Genomic DNA, 18325 nt, shown 5'->3' on the forward strand with positions numbered 1-18325 from the left:
CATTGGTCGTCAATTAGTTGCGAATACAGTTAGTAGAAGGAATATAATTTTTGGCATAAAATTTAAGCGAGATATCTAACTGTATTTCAGTCAAGAGTTAAAGGACCCTATCTCGCCATTTAAAATTAATCAACAAATTAGAGGTTACCCACGTTTTTAACGTTCGGTAAATATATTTTTCCCCTTGTCAATTGCTTGTCTGTTTGATTTTTGCTAATAGACTAATATAAAAATTTACAAATATACATAATTGTAATTACTATATGAACCCAAAGACGAAAGAATAGTTAAAGGACTTTATATTTTACAGCAATCGATAACATACGGGTTACTAATGTTTTTAACGTTCAGTAAGCAGTCTGTAAATGTATAGTTCAAATTTTGCTGCGTTTTCCTCGTTGCCAATTGCTTATCTTTTTAATATTTGGTAATAGCGTAATATAAATATTGGCAAATATACATAATTTTCATTACTCTACTTAAAGACACTTCACGCCATTGTACAGAAGTACACTGAAATATATATTTGTGAAAAAAAATGAGCTCATTCACTATGGTTACTTTCATTATGGAGCCTCTATGAACGCAGTAATAATATATTCTTATTTGTATTTAAGGTCGTCAACACATACAAAGGCCTTCACTCGAATTTTGTTTACAGCTCTAGACTCTAACGTTTTACTTCAGAAATATAATTATGTAAACTTAAAACTTTTTAGGTGCCCTGATAGATTAGAACTAAAGCCCACTACATATTTCGGTGGTTGTGATAGGTCGGGAAGTCCTCAAGAGGAATAAATTATTATTATTGAATAGCCTTGATTTGTGATTTTTGGTTAAAATAAAGATGAACAACTAGCAATAATGTAATTCACTCTAAAATATATGCAAAATATTAATTTTAAAGTAACTTATATTTATTTATATTGGCAACCAACAGTTTGAATTGGTATAGACAACAATTTAGATAATAAATTACATAAAAACAAATAACAGCAAAATCTTAATAGTGATAACAAGTAATTGTAATGAATAATGAAATAAATCAACGAAAAACGAAAAAAAGTATAAAATTTAATTCATTAATATATTTAAAATAATACCTTGATTTATTTGAGTTAAAATATTGCAGTTATATAGCTCAGAATGATTATATTCTTAATTTTTAAATATATTATAATAAAATCAAAATAATGGATATGGGTTTTTATTGACATTATCAGATTATAAATCAATAATTTATTAATTAATTTTTTTTAAATTTTATATATAACCGTAATTTTATCTTCCTATACAATTAACTTCTAAAATGAATCTACTAATTCTATGTAACAATTTTACACTTACCAGTTTACATATTGAATTATTTGTTTTCGTTTCTAATTTAACTTTCAGTTTGCATTTACCTTACTGTATTTTTTATATTCAAAAATTCTAACTATGGAAATTACCATTCATATTTCCATAATTGTTATTAATATTATTAGCCGGCAATTTCGATGATATCTGATGTAACGTATGTATCATTTAATTTCAATGATCACCATTGATAAGATAAACTATCATAAAATCACATTATAAGAATAGTTGAAAACAATATAAAACAAAATTCTACCTAATAAGTTTTATCGATATTCAATTCTGTACGGAATGATGCAAATTAGTAATACTAAATTAAAATTAATAATTTATAATTCCTTATGATGCTTTCATATTATTTTGTGAAGCTGATATTCAAACGTAAGCTATGAGTAACAACCAAACCGAATTATTATTCCGCGATGTTGCCCTAATCACCGAATGTATAAGCCGGGAGTACGCTATCTCATAATTGTTGGTTGGCCCCCTTTTGGTCAACTCTCTAACCTAAATCTGTATATAAATGTTAAACTCTTAATAAAAGGAGTTTTGGTAAAATTTTTGCTATTAGGCGTTTTAGAGCGTATATACTCCGAATCACTAAAAAACGGATATTGCAACCCGAGATCTGATTTCGGATCTCATCTTGTAAATCGAATCTCGGTTTGTACATAGTCTAACAAAAATGGACAAGATTTTGATGTTTTAAACCCTTCACATATTATAACTATTTTATTTTATGGAAAGAAGATGCAACTATGTCAAGACATCCCACTAACTAATTTCAGTGTAATATATACATACATACGCTATAATGATTCTCTGAAGAACTAAGGCCATATATATAGTCGCAAGATATACAGGGGATAGACAAAATAATATGAAGACTATAGAATATAGTATATCTTTATTGCTCAGTTTACATGCCAAATATTGTAGGTTATATTTGAGTGTATTATACGCTTTGTTCTGCGACGGTTAAAATAGATTAAATCGTTGCAAAACGAAAACAGTTGAATTATTGAAGCATTACACGAGCGACAGCATTCACGGTAATGACCTGATTCCTAGAGTCAAACATGGGGGAGGTTCTGTTATAACTTGAGTGGCAATATTTGAGTAATATTTAGGTAGTCGTAGCATATCAAGTGTTGGGGCTAAAATAGATACTTAATTTTTTAAATTTTACTGGCGAATTGTTGAATTAACCGTACAAACGATACTGTCATTCCAGCCTGTACATAATTTAAATACTTGATTCGACAAAATATAAACTGACTACTGATCAAGCATGACTAGGAATTAAGTCTCCAGCGTTTTGAACTGTTTATCCAGTAAGGCGTCCTGCACATACCAAACCAAAAATAATCAAAAAAGTTTTTAAAAATTCATTTTCACTAGTCACTAAGATTCAGGAGATCACTTTTCAACAGTTTGTGTCGATAATTATTGTACATTTCACGTATCTCAGGTACCAAGAAATCTACAAAATAGCTCCCGTACTTTCCAAAGATTTTTCTTAATGATATGTTCTCTAGAATATATTGACGATTGAAGATTTAAAGATATCTTATATGTAGTACACTATTGAAAATTAATTTATCAGAAATATTTTTTTCAAGTAATAAAGGTAAAATAAAAATAATTACTACAATTTGTTGATTATATTGATTAGTGCATCTCAATATAAATTATGTATGTGGCATATATTATTCCCTATAGCATATTAATATATTAAAGCGTTTATTTTATTTGTTTTCAGTCAACTTCAGTCAGTGTCATATTAGACAATGAAAAGGTCAGTAGAGTATAGAATTTATTGTTGCCTACCCTTTGTTCTCAATGTATCTCCTAACTTTCAAGCTCAAATCGTTTTAAAATTATTTCGCACAGAATTTTTAACAGCATTTAATTCGCACAATAGATTGCTACTATTGTCCTAAATTTATATACGCTTGTATAATAGGATTGTAACGTTAGAAGTTACTGATTCAGCTTTTGAGTTAACGTTTTTTTTATCCGCAATAATATTTAATCGAGATATTTTAAAACGATGGAGCACAACTAAACATTTCTATTCTGAAGCAAGTCTTCTTCTCAGTATACTTTAGCATATTGCCAGTTCTTATAGTTGAAACGAAAACTAGGAAGCTTTTGCACAAATCACGTTTAATCATCATAATTACATGATAATAGTTTCGACACATTCTCATTTAAAATAGATATTAGTTGATACCACAAATAATTAAAAAGTAGATCACTTAAATCGTGTAACAAGTACAAACACTTAGCTTATATTATTTATATAGTAGTGTATATAAATCAATTTTTATATAGATATTTATACAAAGAAAGCGAATATTTGTGCAAGAACTTTTTATAAAATTCAAAATCCACTAAGAAACCAACAGCATGTAATTAACTGTTTCTTGTGTATTGCTCAGTGTTATGGTTAATCTTAATAAAGACCTAGAATGCGAACATGAATGCAAACACATATAAACTATGAATGCATAGAGTATTACAAAATCCCAACTTTTACTGAAAATAAATGTGCATCATATACTGAAGAATTATGAGCGAATTCGAATTGGCGAAAAGAGCTGGTATATGCTTATGTATGCATGTTAACCAAATGTTATCATTTATGTTTTGATGTAATGAACTGAATATTTAACGTGTAGACTAGGCAACTAAATTGATACTCTACTGATACTGTTCTTTCCGTAGAATTTTCTGATGATTTAAGTTTAATATTAGTGGTGTTTGGTTAGTTACTTTTTGAGCATGAACGGATTGAGACCGTCTTGATTGTTTCTGTTTCTTATAATGAATTTCATAGCGTTTAGCTATTGTCAATAGTGAAATTAGTGTTCGATTACGTAGGCCGCTCAATCAAGTCCTTAGAAAATGTAAGAGTTCGTAGCATCAAAGATGGTCTGATGAATAATTTAACTGCTCAAAATTTAATTGAGTCTATGTTATGATTTCATGTTTATTGTCGAAGTATTTAAAAAATACATACATAAAGTAGGTACATTTACACTTGGATTTGTTCTTTATAAGTAGGTAAATGAGTTTAATCAATATGTCTACAAAATAGGAAATTAGATGATGTTGTTGCATCCTAAGTGATTGATGTGTGATCAACGAAATAGTTTTGAATGGTTTTAATGATCAAAGTAACAGATATATCGCAAGATATAATGGTTTTAATTTTGTACTAAATATTTGAAAAAGTATGAAATAACAAGTGAGAAAAAGGACTCGACAATATTGGTGCCGCGTAGACACTGTGTAGCCCATTTTGATACTATTTCGATGCTTTTTTATTGCAAATCTGCACTTACTTTACATATATGCGTAACTGTGGACAAAAAGGGTAGTGTAGTCAAGATACAAAAAAAGAAACAAAAATAATTAAATAATTAAAAAGTAAATGAATCAAATCGTGTAACAAGTACAAACACCCAGCTTATATTATTTAATAGTAGTTTATATAAATAAATTTTTATATATATTTATACTAGGGAAGCGAATATTTCTGCAAGAACTTTTTATAAAATTCAAAACCCACTAAGAAACCAACAGCATGTAATTAATTATTTCTTGTGTATTGCTCAGTGTTATGGTTAATCTTAATAAAGACATAGAATGCGAACATGAATGGAAACACATATAAACTATGAATGCATAGAGTATTACATAATCCGAACTTTTACTAAAAATAAATGTGCATCATATACCGAAGAATTATGAGCGAATTTTAATTGGCGAAAAGAGCTGATATATGCTTATGTATGCATGTTAACCAAATGTTATCATTTATCTTTTAATGTAATGAACTGAATATTTAACGTGTAGACTGGGCAACTAAATTGATACTCTACAGATACTGTTCTTTCCGTAGAATTTTTTGATGATTTAAGTTTAATATTAGTGGTGTTTGGTTAGTTACTTTTTGAGCATGAACGGATTGAAACCCTCTTGATTGTTTCTTTTTTGTAATGAATTTCATAACATTTGCTATTATTAATAGGAAAATTAGCGTTCAATAATGTAGGACGCTCAGCTAAGTCCTTATAAAATGTAAGAGTTCGTAGCATCAAAAATGGTGTGATGACATAAATAGCTCAAAATTTAATTGAGCCTATGCTCTGATTACATATTTGTTGTCGAAGTAATATAAAAAATACGCACATAAAGTAGGTACATTTACTCTTGGATTTGTTTTTTACAATTAAGTAAATGAGTTTGATATCAACGAAATATTTTTGAGTGGTTTTAATGATTGCGGTAACAGATATATCGCAAGATACAATGGTTTTAATTTTGTACTAAACATTTGAAAAAGAATCTCGACAATATTGGTACCGCTTAGACACTACGTAGCCGATCTTGATATTATTTTGATCCTTTTTTTATTGCAAATCTGCACTTTACATCTATGCTTAACTGTGGAAAAAAAGTATAGTGAAGTCAAGATACAAAAACAAACAAAACAGTGTAGTTTTTAAAGAAAACACATTGACAGTATCATGATTAATCTACACTGATTACTTGATAAAAGCCAAATAAAATAACGAAGAGTATTAACCGTAGTTGTTACACTAGATGGACAAGGAAATTAATTTTCATTAAAAGAGGATTTAAAATACGAATTATTACAATTAAAATATTTACTAATTTTAGTAACACCTGCAAGTTTTATTCTGTAAACATCTAAGCGAAGAAGGATTCATTAATTCTTCAGTCAATGCTAGTTGGCTAAATATGCATTGTTGCATTTAAAAAATATATCTGAACTACTTTTTTTCTTTATTTCTTTCCAACGACTTATTGAACGCAAATCGTACTCTAATATCTATTAATATCAGAAATAATATAAATTTTGTTTTTATTTAATCCAAACTCAACAACATTTACTATATCGATAATATTAAATAAAGAAGAAATTAATTTTTAAGTATACTTACAAATAATGTTCTGTGTTGCCAGTTTTCTTTAGTTTTTATTTCTTTAACTAAGATTATTTTTGAAAGAATGTCATAAAATTATTTTTAAATAATGTAAATAAGTCATATCATGTAATATTTATTGAAGTTTCATATTAAAATGTATTTTAATAGCTGAAGAGATTTAATTACATCATAAAGCTAATTATATATTTTTCTTAAGTTAGTTTTTAGAATTTTGAATTTGCAGTAAACTAGTATTCACAATAATGGATATTGTTAAGCGTGGTATCCAGTTATTCCTAACCAGTTATATCTATATTACAACGTTAATATTTGATGAATACATTGAAGTGGAGACGAAATATGAAAATACGTTTTTACTGGACATTTTTTTCCTTAAGTAACTTTTTTTTGTATTGACTATAACTTATTTTTGACAATAGCACATTCAAGTCAATATTGTAAGTTACTACTATCTTTAATAATATTAATATAACAATATTATTATTCAATCGAGGAATTACCATTAATTACACTTAATTGAAGGATTTATCCTCAAAAGCATTAGTGATGACTAATAATGCATTTAATCTAATATGTTTAACAAACCATTTCATTGATAATTAATTGGTTTTGTATTAGGAAATCGACAAGCTTCACTGAGCGATTTAAAAGGTTTCCAAACAGAAATTTGATTGCCAGAAGCACTTCGGAGATAACTCATTCCATTACTGGCGCTATTTTAACAGTTATGGAATGAAGTCTTATTTCAATAAAATTGTATATATATATTATTGTATATATATATATATATATATATATATATATATATATATATATATATATATCCATATATATATATATATATATATATATATATATATATATATATATATATATATATATATATATATATATATATATAGTTTTTTAGGTCTACTTAAGGCGTGACATCAATAACACAATTATGAATATTATAGATAGCATCCAAAGTATGTAAAGTACAAATAAGTACTCAAACAATCAATTGATTTGGCCCTGTATATCGAACAAATAATGGATTCATTTATATCAGATTTTTTGGTGACCAATCGATCTGCATTGAAGAGTCATCAACTCACCAGATTGATTATCATTTATATTACTTATGATGTCTTATGATGACGTATGATATCTTTACAGTATATGATGACAGAATTTTTGCGGCATGTTGTGTGCTTGTTAAATAATGTTTGAAAATCTGCAGTATTAACACTAGTGTATTAATTTACTCTCTATTAGATATTCTTCCCGACCTTAGTCAGTGGTCTACACCTTGTAGAGTTTTCACAAACCTGATTAATGTTGTTATTGATTAGTACTTATATGATGAAGCCCGTATAAAAAAGAAAAATTAGAAATGAAAATATTATAGAGATTATTTTGCACCATAACGTTGATAAGTACATAATACTATACAATCACTGAATGTATAATTTAAAGTAATCCGTTGCACTTGTAAATCTATAAAAGTGGCTTACGTGAGAATCTAAATCACTAGAATTTTTATTACAATGATATTCACATAACCTATGTATGAATATTTTCTTTATCTACAAGTACATTCAGTCAACGGTCTTAATAGGAATATTATTAGAATAGTGCTTAAAAACGATAGTAGGGTTGTTTAAAAAGCTCATCGAAATGAAACATTTCAAATATTTTGGCAGTTAAGAGAATGGATTTATTTTTGGTATAATTTTCCTTGAATTTAATACAATATTTTAACGATACAAAATATTCGTCTAAGTTATCTATTTTCTCTCTCTTCGCTTGATGAAAATAATTTTTCACGAAAGACATGTTTGACACGTGAAAACCAAATGGAGCTGAATATCGAAACAACGAAACGTAGCTTAATTCATTCAAAATTATTTTTTGACTTCTATGAATGGGATATATTTTACGAATATTTACGTCCAATTGATCTGAGAGATTGAAAAATAATCAGTTTGGGGATAACTATAGAGATAAGAGATAAAAAACCCTTTTACACTTTTTGCTGATTTGTCAGACGCAACCTTAAAGACAAAATTGATTTTACATCTTATAATTTTAAACCAAATAACTCATTAGAGACGCAATCAGTTTCTGACCCTGACTATCCGTTGCTATCGGCATTTTCAGTCAGAATAATATGATATATTAAGCAGCGATTTAAAATTGTACAAAACAAGCAAAGCACCAAGACAACATTTGCCGGTTTATAACCTCTTATTATCACTAAAGGTTTGAAGAATTTTGCAGAAGGCACCGAACGACTTTTGCAGACTCATTCGTTTACATGTTCGGACGTATCAGACAGCATTGTATCTCTTTTTAATTGGAATAAACTGAGAAGGAAAATATTGTTTGATTCTAAAATGAATTTACATTTTACGCCAGGCAATTCATTTAATAATGACGTATGTTCACTGCGACTTTGGATAGACTGTATAAGCTTTTATAGACTTGTAGGAGGTGACATATTTTGTTTTCCCCGGTTTCAGAATTGATTTTGAGTTTAATAAATAAATAATAGGGAAATTGAAAAGTCCGGGGCCTGACACATAGATGGCGCTACTAGAATTAATTCCATATGATGCGTGTATAAAATTGACAGCTGTCGGATCATTTGTTTGTGAATTATAGTATTTTGAGTGAAGCAACTTTTGTTATTGTGAAAAAATGGATAAAAAGGAATTTCGCGTGTTGATAAAATATTGCTTTTTGAAGGAAAAAATTACAGTTGAAACAAAAACTTAGCTTGATGCCGAGTTTTCGGACACTGCCCCAGGAAAATCAACCATTCAAGGATTGGTGTGCTAGGTTTAGAAGTGGTGAAATGAGCATTGAAGACGGTGAACTCAGTGGACGCCCAGAAGAGGCTGTTACCGACGAAAACATTTAAAAAATCCACAAAATTATTTTGAATGGCCGTAAATTGAAATTGAATGAAATAGCAGACACTGTAAAAGTACCAACTGAACGTGTACATCATATCATTCACGAATATGTGGGTATGAGAAAGCTCTGTGCAAAGTGGGTGCCGGGCGAGCTCACTTTTGACCAAAAATAATGGCGAGTTGATTCGGAGCAGTGATTGAAGATGATCAAGCGTAATTAACCCGAGTTTTTGCGTCGATATGTGACAATGGATGAAACATGGCTCCATCATTCTGAATCCAATTGGTTATATCATTAATCCGAGTGGACTGCACACAATGAACGCGCTCCAAATTGTGGGAAAACGCAACAGTCGGCTGGCAAGGTTAAGGCGTCTGTATTTTGGGATGCGCATGGAATAATTTTCATTGACTACCGTTTTGAAGGACCGTTTGAAGTACGAAATTTCCGCAAAATGGTCGCATTTGAAGAAAAAGGAAGTGCTGCTTCACCAAGACAATGCCCCGTGTCACAAGTCAGTGAAAACTATGGCGAAAATCCATGAATTGGGCTTCGAATTACTTCCTCATCCACCGTATTCTCCAGATCTGGTCCCCAGCGACTATTTCCTGTTCTTAGGTCTCAAAAGGATGCTCACTGGGAAGAAATTTTAGTCGAATAAACAGGTGATCGCCGAAACTGAGGCGTATTTTGAAGCAAAGGACAAATCGTTCTACTGTATCGAAAAGTTGCAGGGTCGCTATAATCAATGTATCACTCCTGAAGGGGAATGTTGAATAAAAAAACTAATTTTGCCAAAAAAATGTGTTTTGCTTATGATAAGCTATGAACTTTTCAATTGACCTTTTAAATGAATCAACATTTAATGAAAAACTTAAAAAACTGTTAATCATTTGTTTTGAGTGGATAATTTGATGTTTTTATTCTTAATTATTGTAGTTTGATTATTTTGTCCCTTGTCAAGAAAATGTCACTGACATTAACATCTGTTCCTATTATAAAAAGCACAATATTTCCTGTGTCGAAAGCATTGTTTTTTTTTAATTTAATAGAAGTAATGATAATTTACATAATCCTAATCCGTAAAACCGACTTAATTCTCGATCGAAGGAAGTCAGCACAAGTCCTCGCAATAAAATTTTAATATACATCGCATTCAGACAGAAAAATTTATACGGGAGCTAAGTGGCTAGACCGGCTCCGTGCTGTCTTCGATCTGCAGAACGCCGCGTTTCCGATAGAAGTCGCCGGTCGCCTGCGATCTCTTGAAAGCCGTCTCGACTTCGTCGTAGGGAATCAGAGTGGGCTTTCCATAATTGAGTGACGTGAGAGCTGGAACTGGTTTGCTCCTTTCCTGAATAAATTACGAGCGTCATTCGTGGGATCCGGGATCTGGCGTTTCGAGATTTAAAGTTTTTCTGCGTCTTTTTTGACGTTTATTATTAGCGCCCGTCCGTCAGACGTCACATTTAATAGAGACCGATGTAAATTTCATGAGATGCGTCGGTGTAATTGCTTTGATCTCGGGTAAGACTTTTGTTAAAGCTTACCGGGGACCAATATATTACTCAATAACCGATAATTCTAGTAGGTGATGGGTCTGATATATACCAGAAGTATCGATAATTGCTTTAGGGTTTTTTCGATAAAGAGAACAGGTCGATATTTACAATGGATAGTTAAAATGTATTTATTCAAATACTAGCGACCCGCCCCGGCTTCGCACGGGTGCAATGCTGATACTAAATTAAATACACTACAGAAAAATATGAACGTTGTATATAAAAACATAGCGGCCAGCTCCGACTTTGCACGGGCATAAAATATATATGCCTATGTCACTCGATGAAAACATGATTAAAATCGATCCAGTATTTTTGGTTCATTCATTACTGCCCTTGGCCTGCACGCATTAAATTTGGAGTAAAACAATTCCTCTTCCCCTATACTTACTATGAAGATTTCCTGCTATCTTTGGAATATCTAAATTCGTACAATTTTTATTACATTACACATTTTTAAAAGCAAATTTTAAATTTGTAATATCTCCGAAAATATTTGTTTTATTTACATGCTGTAAGGAACCATATTGATCTATATTAATTGCACACTGTATTTAAGGTACTTAATTCGATAAGGATTAATGCCGTATTGCTTAAAATAGCTTCGTAAATAAGCCATTTTCTCACGTAAAAAGTAAACAATAAAAATGGTTAATGTGGGTTATCCCTAAAAGATAAACATATACCATCGCGGACTTTTTTGTAGACCTTTTTATGGTGTACAATACTATAGTACATTAATTTGATCTAACTCGTAGGGTTAGGCAGCGTTTTTGCTAATTGCTAAATAAGCCTAAAAAAATAGGTTAATTTACGACATCACGTTAGAAACCTCTAAAATTAGCAATATTGCCTTAGTATATTATGCATGTATTATACATATAAACCTTCCTCTTGAATCACTCTATCTAGTGAAAAAAACCGCATCAAAATCCGTTGCGTAGTTTTAAAGATTTAAGCACACATACTGATATAGGGACAGAAAAGGCGACTTTGTTTTATACTATGTATAGACATATATATATATATATATATATATATATATATATATATATATATATATATATATATACGCATATATACATATATACATATATACTTTATCCCTTGAGCTATTTCTAACATCTTCGAAATGAAATCGGTTCTATTCTGCAAAATGGTCCCATGCATGTGAAAAGATGATAGTCGGATAGAACCAGGTCTGCCGAATACGGTGAGTGCGATATAACTTCCCATCCAAGTGATTTTAATACTTCTTTCACTGGTTTTTCTGTATGAGACGGCGTGTTGTTATCCTGCAGGTTTTACACGTCCTTGAGGGTATTGTGTAAGTTTTTCGATCAATGCACAGTTGATATTGATCACTGCTTGTCACCAGTTGATAATATACGACACCAACCTGGTTCCACTAGACATAGAGCGTGGTTTTGTGATAACTATAATTTTTTCTATTGGGATTTTCGAAATAAACCGTTACTATTCGATGGAGAAATGATTCTCCAATGAACCAAAATATTCTTAAATGTTGAAATCGCCACTTATGAGTTGTGAGTTGAAACCACTCACGTCACAATTGAGTAGCTAACCGCTAGGTAATGCTGCTGCAAATGTACGTTTTGAGGAGAAAAATTTGACATTTTCAGAAAATTATATGGTGTAGGTATGATAGTATTGTATAGTCTTATGTAGTTTTAAGGCAAATGTCAGTAGAATAAAATGATGTATGTATCAAATCATAACATTGCACACTTATGGATAGTGAAATCAGTTACAAAAACCGGAAAGTTATTACCGACATATCTGGTATATGGCACCACAGCGTATAGTTTCCACAGTTATAATTTCTGTAACTTGTGTAACTAGAACTCCTCAGGTAGCGACGTTGAAAGTTACGAGTGTTTGGTCTCCTACCTTTCATAGAACCGTTAAAAGGATTATAGTAAGACAAAACAAAGTGATCAAGTGACTTGAAGCGGATCATTTAAGGCAATAATTGCCGTATCGAGAATTCTACGAAAAATAATTGTAAATATAGATATTAGTGGTATAGGCTTAAGAAGGTTATTAGAAGCAAAGATAAGGAGCCAGTGTTGCGACATACCAAATAAAATCGCGTTGTTGATATATTGACACATGGATAATAAAAAATATACGAAAACTACTCGGTATACTCATTAGAAAAATGAATATCGAAGAAAGAGTGTACACCTTAGATGAAGGTAAGAGGATGTTCTACCAAGAAGTCAGCTACTCAGAAAATGCGGTAGTCTATTTGGGAAACGTTTGGGAAAAGTCCAAAGGTTGGAAAATGTATAGAAGAGAACTTATAAATGTTCATTTCCACTTTCGAATCTTTTAAAGAGGAGGTACAGCAAGATTTGAAGGAAATAAGGAGGAACAAAGCTATATAGAGAAGATCTGAACAAGATCAGTCACGAAAATAGAAGCTGAATATTAAGAATTATACGATTAAGACATAAATGACTTAAATGAGAAATATAATCGACTCAATTGATATATGAATGACAATGAATTATAAAACATATATAGACTTTCATAATACTCAAATTGGACTAAAAAAACTAATTATAAAAAATAAAAATAAACTGGCCAAATTAAGAGATAGAATATATATGTTAATGAGGACATATCTAAATAACAGAGACAAGAAAAATAAAAAATAAGACAAGGGAAGAGAGAAAGAAGGACAAAATAGTAAAAATAAGTTATCATAAATTAAAATAATAGATGGGCAGATATGGATATGGAACATGAAAATTGTAAGGGCTGGAAAATACGATAAGAAGACAAAAGAAAGATATTCAAACATTTTTGATGCGGAGATAACATTAACATGACAAAAGGCAATATATAAAAACAATCTCAGCAAAGTGAAGGGAGCAAACACCATAAATAAAATAGAAACCATAAATTGACAAAAAGAGAAAAATTTGTAAAATAAGAAACCGGCACATACGATGCTCAAGGAAAAGGAACTGGATGAATAACTTGAACAGTTTTGGTTAGATGTACAAGCAGTAACCGATAAAACAAAGAAGAACGGGTTTGGCCTTTATAAAATGACTAACGGTTATGTGATTATCTATAGAGGACTAGATAAAAGCAAGATTCAGTTTCGTAATAAGTAAGAAAGTGGAATAAGAAATATGAACAACGTATTCAGAAAAAATTTTATTAATAAAGTTGAAAAAGAAAATTAAACAGATAGTGTACTAATAGTATACAGTTTAGATCAAGATAATATGAGTGTTAACAGTTAAAAGTTCTGGGAAATATAAAGTACACTACACCACTTACATCATATTGTCTTGTTACACCACTGAATTTATTGGATAAAATTAAATATGATAAGTAAAAATATAGCCTATATATATTGCTTTGTTGGAACTTGGATTTGATAAAGCATTTTCTACGTTATATATCCTCTAAATCTCGCAAAAATTAAATAACAATATTTAAAAGAATTTGATTATACTTGCTTGTTCATAGATGTTATCTCGTATCATTCGTAAATATCCGGTGTTATCTTTACGCTTTCTTGGATCCCACAGAGGAAACATTTTTGTGTATGCCATGTAGCTATCATACTCCAGAATGCGGGAGTGTACCGCTACATTATTGAAGTACGACATCTCTGGAGAAAGCTCCATCTTTTCTCCTTTCTGTGATAACATTCGGAATTTAATGTTTTGATATCAGAGAAAAGATGTGTTTCTTATAAGTGAAACTTACCCAACCGTGATCGTCAATTCTCTTCCATACTTCTTGGCGGTTCTTAATTCGCGCTATTGGAGTATACCAGGTTCCCTTGCCAGCCATATTAAGTTAATTATATCTACTAAAGAAAAATATGTTTGATATAATGACAAGGTGACACAAGGATTGTCATTAATGCATATAAAGTCATAGGAACATAGATATGTAACTTTATAGGAAATTTTGGGGAAATGTTTCGCGACGTTCAACATCTAGGTGTCGCTACTTTTAACTTATTACTTGCTTTAATAGCTATGCTATAAGCCGCGATGGGATCTGATTGGCTCACTTCGTTTCTATGGTACGTTTGTTATTTATTTATTTTCAGCGCCATTTTCAGTATGGCTAACATAAGGAATAGTGGGTTTAGATATTAAATTATTAGTTCATTAGTATATATAAGTCGGTAGTACAAAAAGTAAAGTGAATTATCAATCTAAGAAATGGAGTACCGCGTGCACAGGTAATAAAGAAATGCAGAATCTTTTTTGTTCGAAGAAGTATTTGGCTATTATTAAAAAATGGTTGTAAAAAAAGTATCAAAGAAATTTATCATCATTACAGCATGTTTTGTTGTTGTAAGTTGGGTTGAGTTTATTCATATATATAAATATCAAATATCAATTATTTAATTTTAGAAATTAATCCCCTTCCGAAAGAATCTAAGCAAACGACTATATACATTTCTTTTTGGATCAATAGTTGCAGCTCCAATAAAATAATATCTCTTGAAAGCAAATCTATTAAGAGAATATTAACGGAATTTATTGACCAAGTAAGAATAAATTTGTTAAAGTGTTATCAATTTTATAACTACGTTGAGGGGTTCACTTTATTAAAGAAAAGAAAGAAAGTGTAATAATCCAATAAAAATAAATAAAAATTGACTTAAGACTACTTAATCAAGATAGTTTTTTTTGGATCTAGCTCATGGATTCAGAAATATACATCCTCCGCTAGTATGTTTTAGAAATCATTTAAAGCGCTCAATACAGGGAGCAGGAAATTGTGAAGAGAATGAACATGAGGGTTCTTTAAATAGTTTACATTCTATACTAACGGGGGATGGCAATATCTTATGGCCAAGAAAATTGTTTTATTATACTGTCAGCAGGTCTCTTTTATTTTATCTGGCGATATTGTATAATATAACATATTTTTGTCAAATATTTTTAAAAAGTGTAAATTTAAGACCTTTTAATTGTACATTACATAATGATCTTCCAGATAAGGGAATAGACTGAAGAAGTAATTTTGATTTGTTCAAATTACTTGAATAGCCGATATAACCCCATCTGGATGTTGGGCAAAGCAAAACTTTTCGTCAGAGATCCCTATATTTTGCGAATAAAGTTATAGGCTATTATAGCATAGTATAAAATGTTACTTATAGTATGTTGTATATTACCTTAATTATATAAAGCAAATACACATTTAGTAATTGTCTACAAACATTTATCTGTATGCACATGAAGAACTTAAAAAAGAGAAGAAAAATGAGGCTGGATAGACAACATTGGTTCTCTGATTTTGGTGAATTTAAGAATATCCTGAATTGTATGACCATCTATCATGATCTTAAACTAATACGGTAGATATGACTGGTATGTTTAATAAATATATTTAAACTCATATTCCCAATTTGTTAAAATTTAATAACAATTAGGTTATGGTAATATGTTATCGGAATTCTAATGACACATTTGATATTTTTATGGCATATTTTTTAGACAAAAGGAAAAGAGAATTAAGTATAATTAACACCATTATGGTAACCTTTGCTTTAAAAGTTATGTGTTGGGGAAAATATAATTCCATTTTATACATTTTTTTAAAGCAAATGTATTAATGTTAATTTCAAATGTTAACAGGTTATATTTGTAAGTGTTGTTTGTTGTTTGTGTTAACAGGTTGTATTTGTTTCTAACATTTTGTCACCTTTCTGTTAAAGATATAATTCTGTTACTGCAGAACTGAGATTTCTAAGCGAAAATCTGAAGTACGTGTGTTTCCGGACAATTCTCTTAGTTTTGCTCAGTCATTAAAGATTATCGTGATGGGAGGTAATACCTTTCCTATTAATCAATTCTGGCCGTTTTTAAACCATCTGCTTCAATTTCATTAGTTGTTGATAACCGAGAATCAAACCGAACAATTCCTTCCCAGTTCTATCAAATATTTTAGCATAATGCCTGCTTTGCCACCATTTATGAAGCTTCTCTAGACTGAACATGATCTTTCCGGCACATTGTGGTACGTCATACACTTTTCATCGCCTGTTTGTTTCGAAAATGGCTCGATTTCGTTTCTTTTCAGCAACCATTCAAAAGGGAAACATAACCTATTATTACCGTTACAACATGACCATTACGTTTTTCACTGTTAATTCATGCGGAACATAATTATCGATCTTTTTTGCCTTTTGGGTTCTTTACGACGACATTCATCTTTAACATCGAAATTTCCGATACGAAAGCGAGCAATTTAACTGTCATTCTGGTTCACTTAAATACCTATCGCCAGAAATAGCATATTAATTTTCTTTCAAGCTGCGTTCCGATTTTCTTGTTAGAAAGTAAAAAGCAAAATATAACGCAAGTGATCTTGTGACTTGTGACGCAATTAGTGACCCTATATTTATATCTAAAATGTTCTATGGACTTCATTGAATAAGTATTACTAGAGATATTCGATTTTAAAGCCATCCCTTCTCTAGAAAGTAATTCAATATTATGTTTTAAGTCCAGATCTAAACAAAGAACCTATGTAAGTTAGCTCGAAGCATAATTTCACGTATTAATTTAAGCTAACCTGAACTCACATTTAGCATTTAATGTTCTCATATTTATAAACCTGGGATTGTCTCAGCCAAAGCAATAGAAATCAAAATCGTACAAAGATTTTAAAACAAGGTATTGCTAGGTATTTTTTGGTGCTCCATGGTACATTCCCAACGAAAATCTGAACGAGGATCTGAAGATTTCAACTGTCGATAACGTTATCAAGGACTATGCCCAAAGACCTGAACAGAGGCTCCATAAGCATATCAATGTTGAGGTTCTCCAGCTCCTAGGTAATGAGGATTGAGTCAGAAGATTAATTCAAAAGAGAGTAAAACTAGTATCTAGTTCAGTGAAGTTATAAGTAAAACTCCGCGCACATTAAAAACAGTGACATAGATGTTAAGCCTATAGTGTCTTTCGTAAAATAAGTACTTGTGAATTCAAAACCGTAGCATATTTGGATAGAAAGAAAGAATCAATTAGTGTTAATTTACTAAATAATTAAAAAAAAGTATATATAAGCCGTCAGTCATCTTTATCATCTTTGTGAATTTTTTCATTTCTGAGATACCTTGGAACACTACAGAGCAATTTGTTTTGATACGTTTTTATTATATTTGCATTAAATTTTATCTGCACAGACATCTCGTATTGTCACCAAAGCAACTATCGGATTTTTTGGAGTCTAATACAAAGTTGTTTCCTTCTGGCATATTATTTTTACTCGAGGTTAGCATTTAGTCTGCTGTCCAATTATTGCACTGTGTTAGCATCAGGACTATTTGTAAGCTAATTATCACTGACTGAATGTATTTGAATATATATCATTGCATTGTCCAATTGGTAAGATTGTTTAGAGCTGTTTGTAGTTTATTAGCAACTTGCTTGTTTTGTTTATTGGATTAAAATGTCATTGTTCTAGTAACTAAGGTTTTTTCATTAACGAATATAACTGTCATTA

General features: G+C 30.5%; 2 protein-coding genes across 4 annotated transcripts in view; one reads left to right on the forward strand and one right to left on the reverse strand.

The window, feature by feature from the left end:
* Nckx30C overlaps window positions 1–18325 on the forward strand; it is a 135649-nt gene that overhangs the window by 15443 nt on the left and 101881 nt on the right. The gene's annotated exons all lie outside the window — the stretch shown is intronic.
* LOC143201030 (uncharacterized) lies at window positions 13266–14728 on the reverse strand. The gene is made up of 3 exons (XM_076411877.1): window positions 14558–14728; window positions 14301–14487; window positions 13266–13288 (listed from the first exon to the last, which is right to left on the reverse strand). Exons 1-3 carry the CDS (start codon window positions 14642–14644, stop codon window positions 13266–13268), a joined length of 297 nt encoding a protein of 98 aa, XP_076267992.1. The 5' UTR covers window positions 14645–14728.

The sequence above is a fragment of the Rhynchophorus ferrugineus genome, unplaced genomic scaffold, assembly GCF_030347505.1.
Source record: "Rhynchophorus ferrugineus isolate W39M unplaced genomic scaffold, kcgeb_rfMv2 rfM8, whole genome shotgun sequence".
In the NCBI taxonomy this organism is placed as follows: Eukaryota; Metazoa; Arthropoda; class Insecta; order Coleoptera; family Curculionidae; genus Rhynchophorus; species Rhynchophorus ferrugineus.

Bases quoted from the DNA above. Each gene is read 5' to 3' on its own strand.
- LOC143201030 (XM_076411877.1), bottom strand. From the start codon at position 14,644: ATGGCTGGCAAGGGAACCTGGTATACTCCAATAGCGCGAATTAAGAAC. The intron at 14,488-14,557 runs GTAAGTTTCACT...ATGTTATCACAG, and splicing joins GAATTGACGATCACGGTTGG to AAAGGAGAAAAGATGGAGCT. The intron at 13,289-14,300 runs GTATAATCAAAT...TTCTCATTTAAG, and splicing joins TAACATCTATGAACAAGCAA to TCATTTATGTCTTAATCGTA.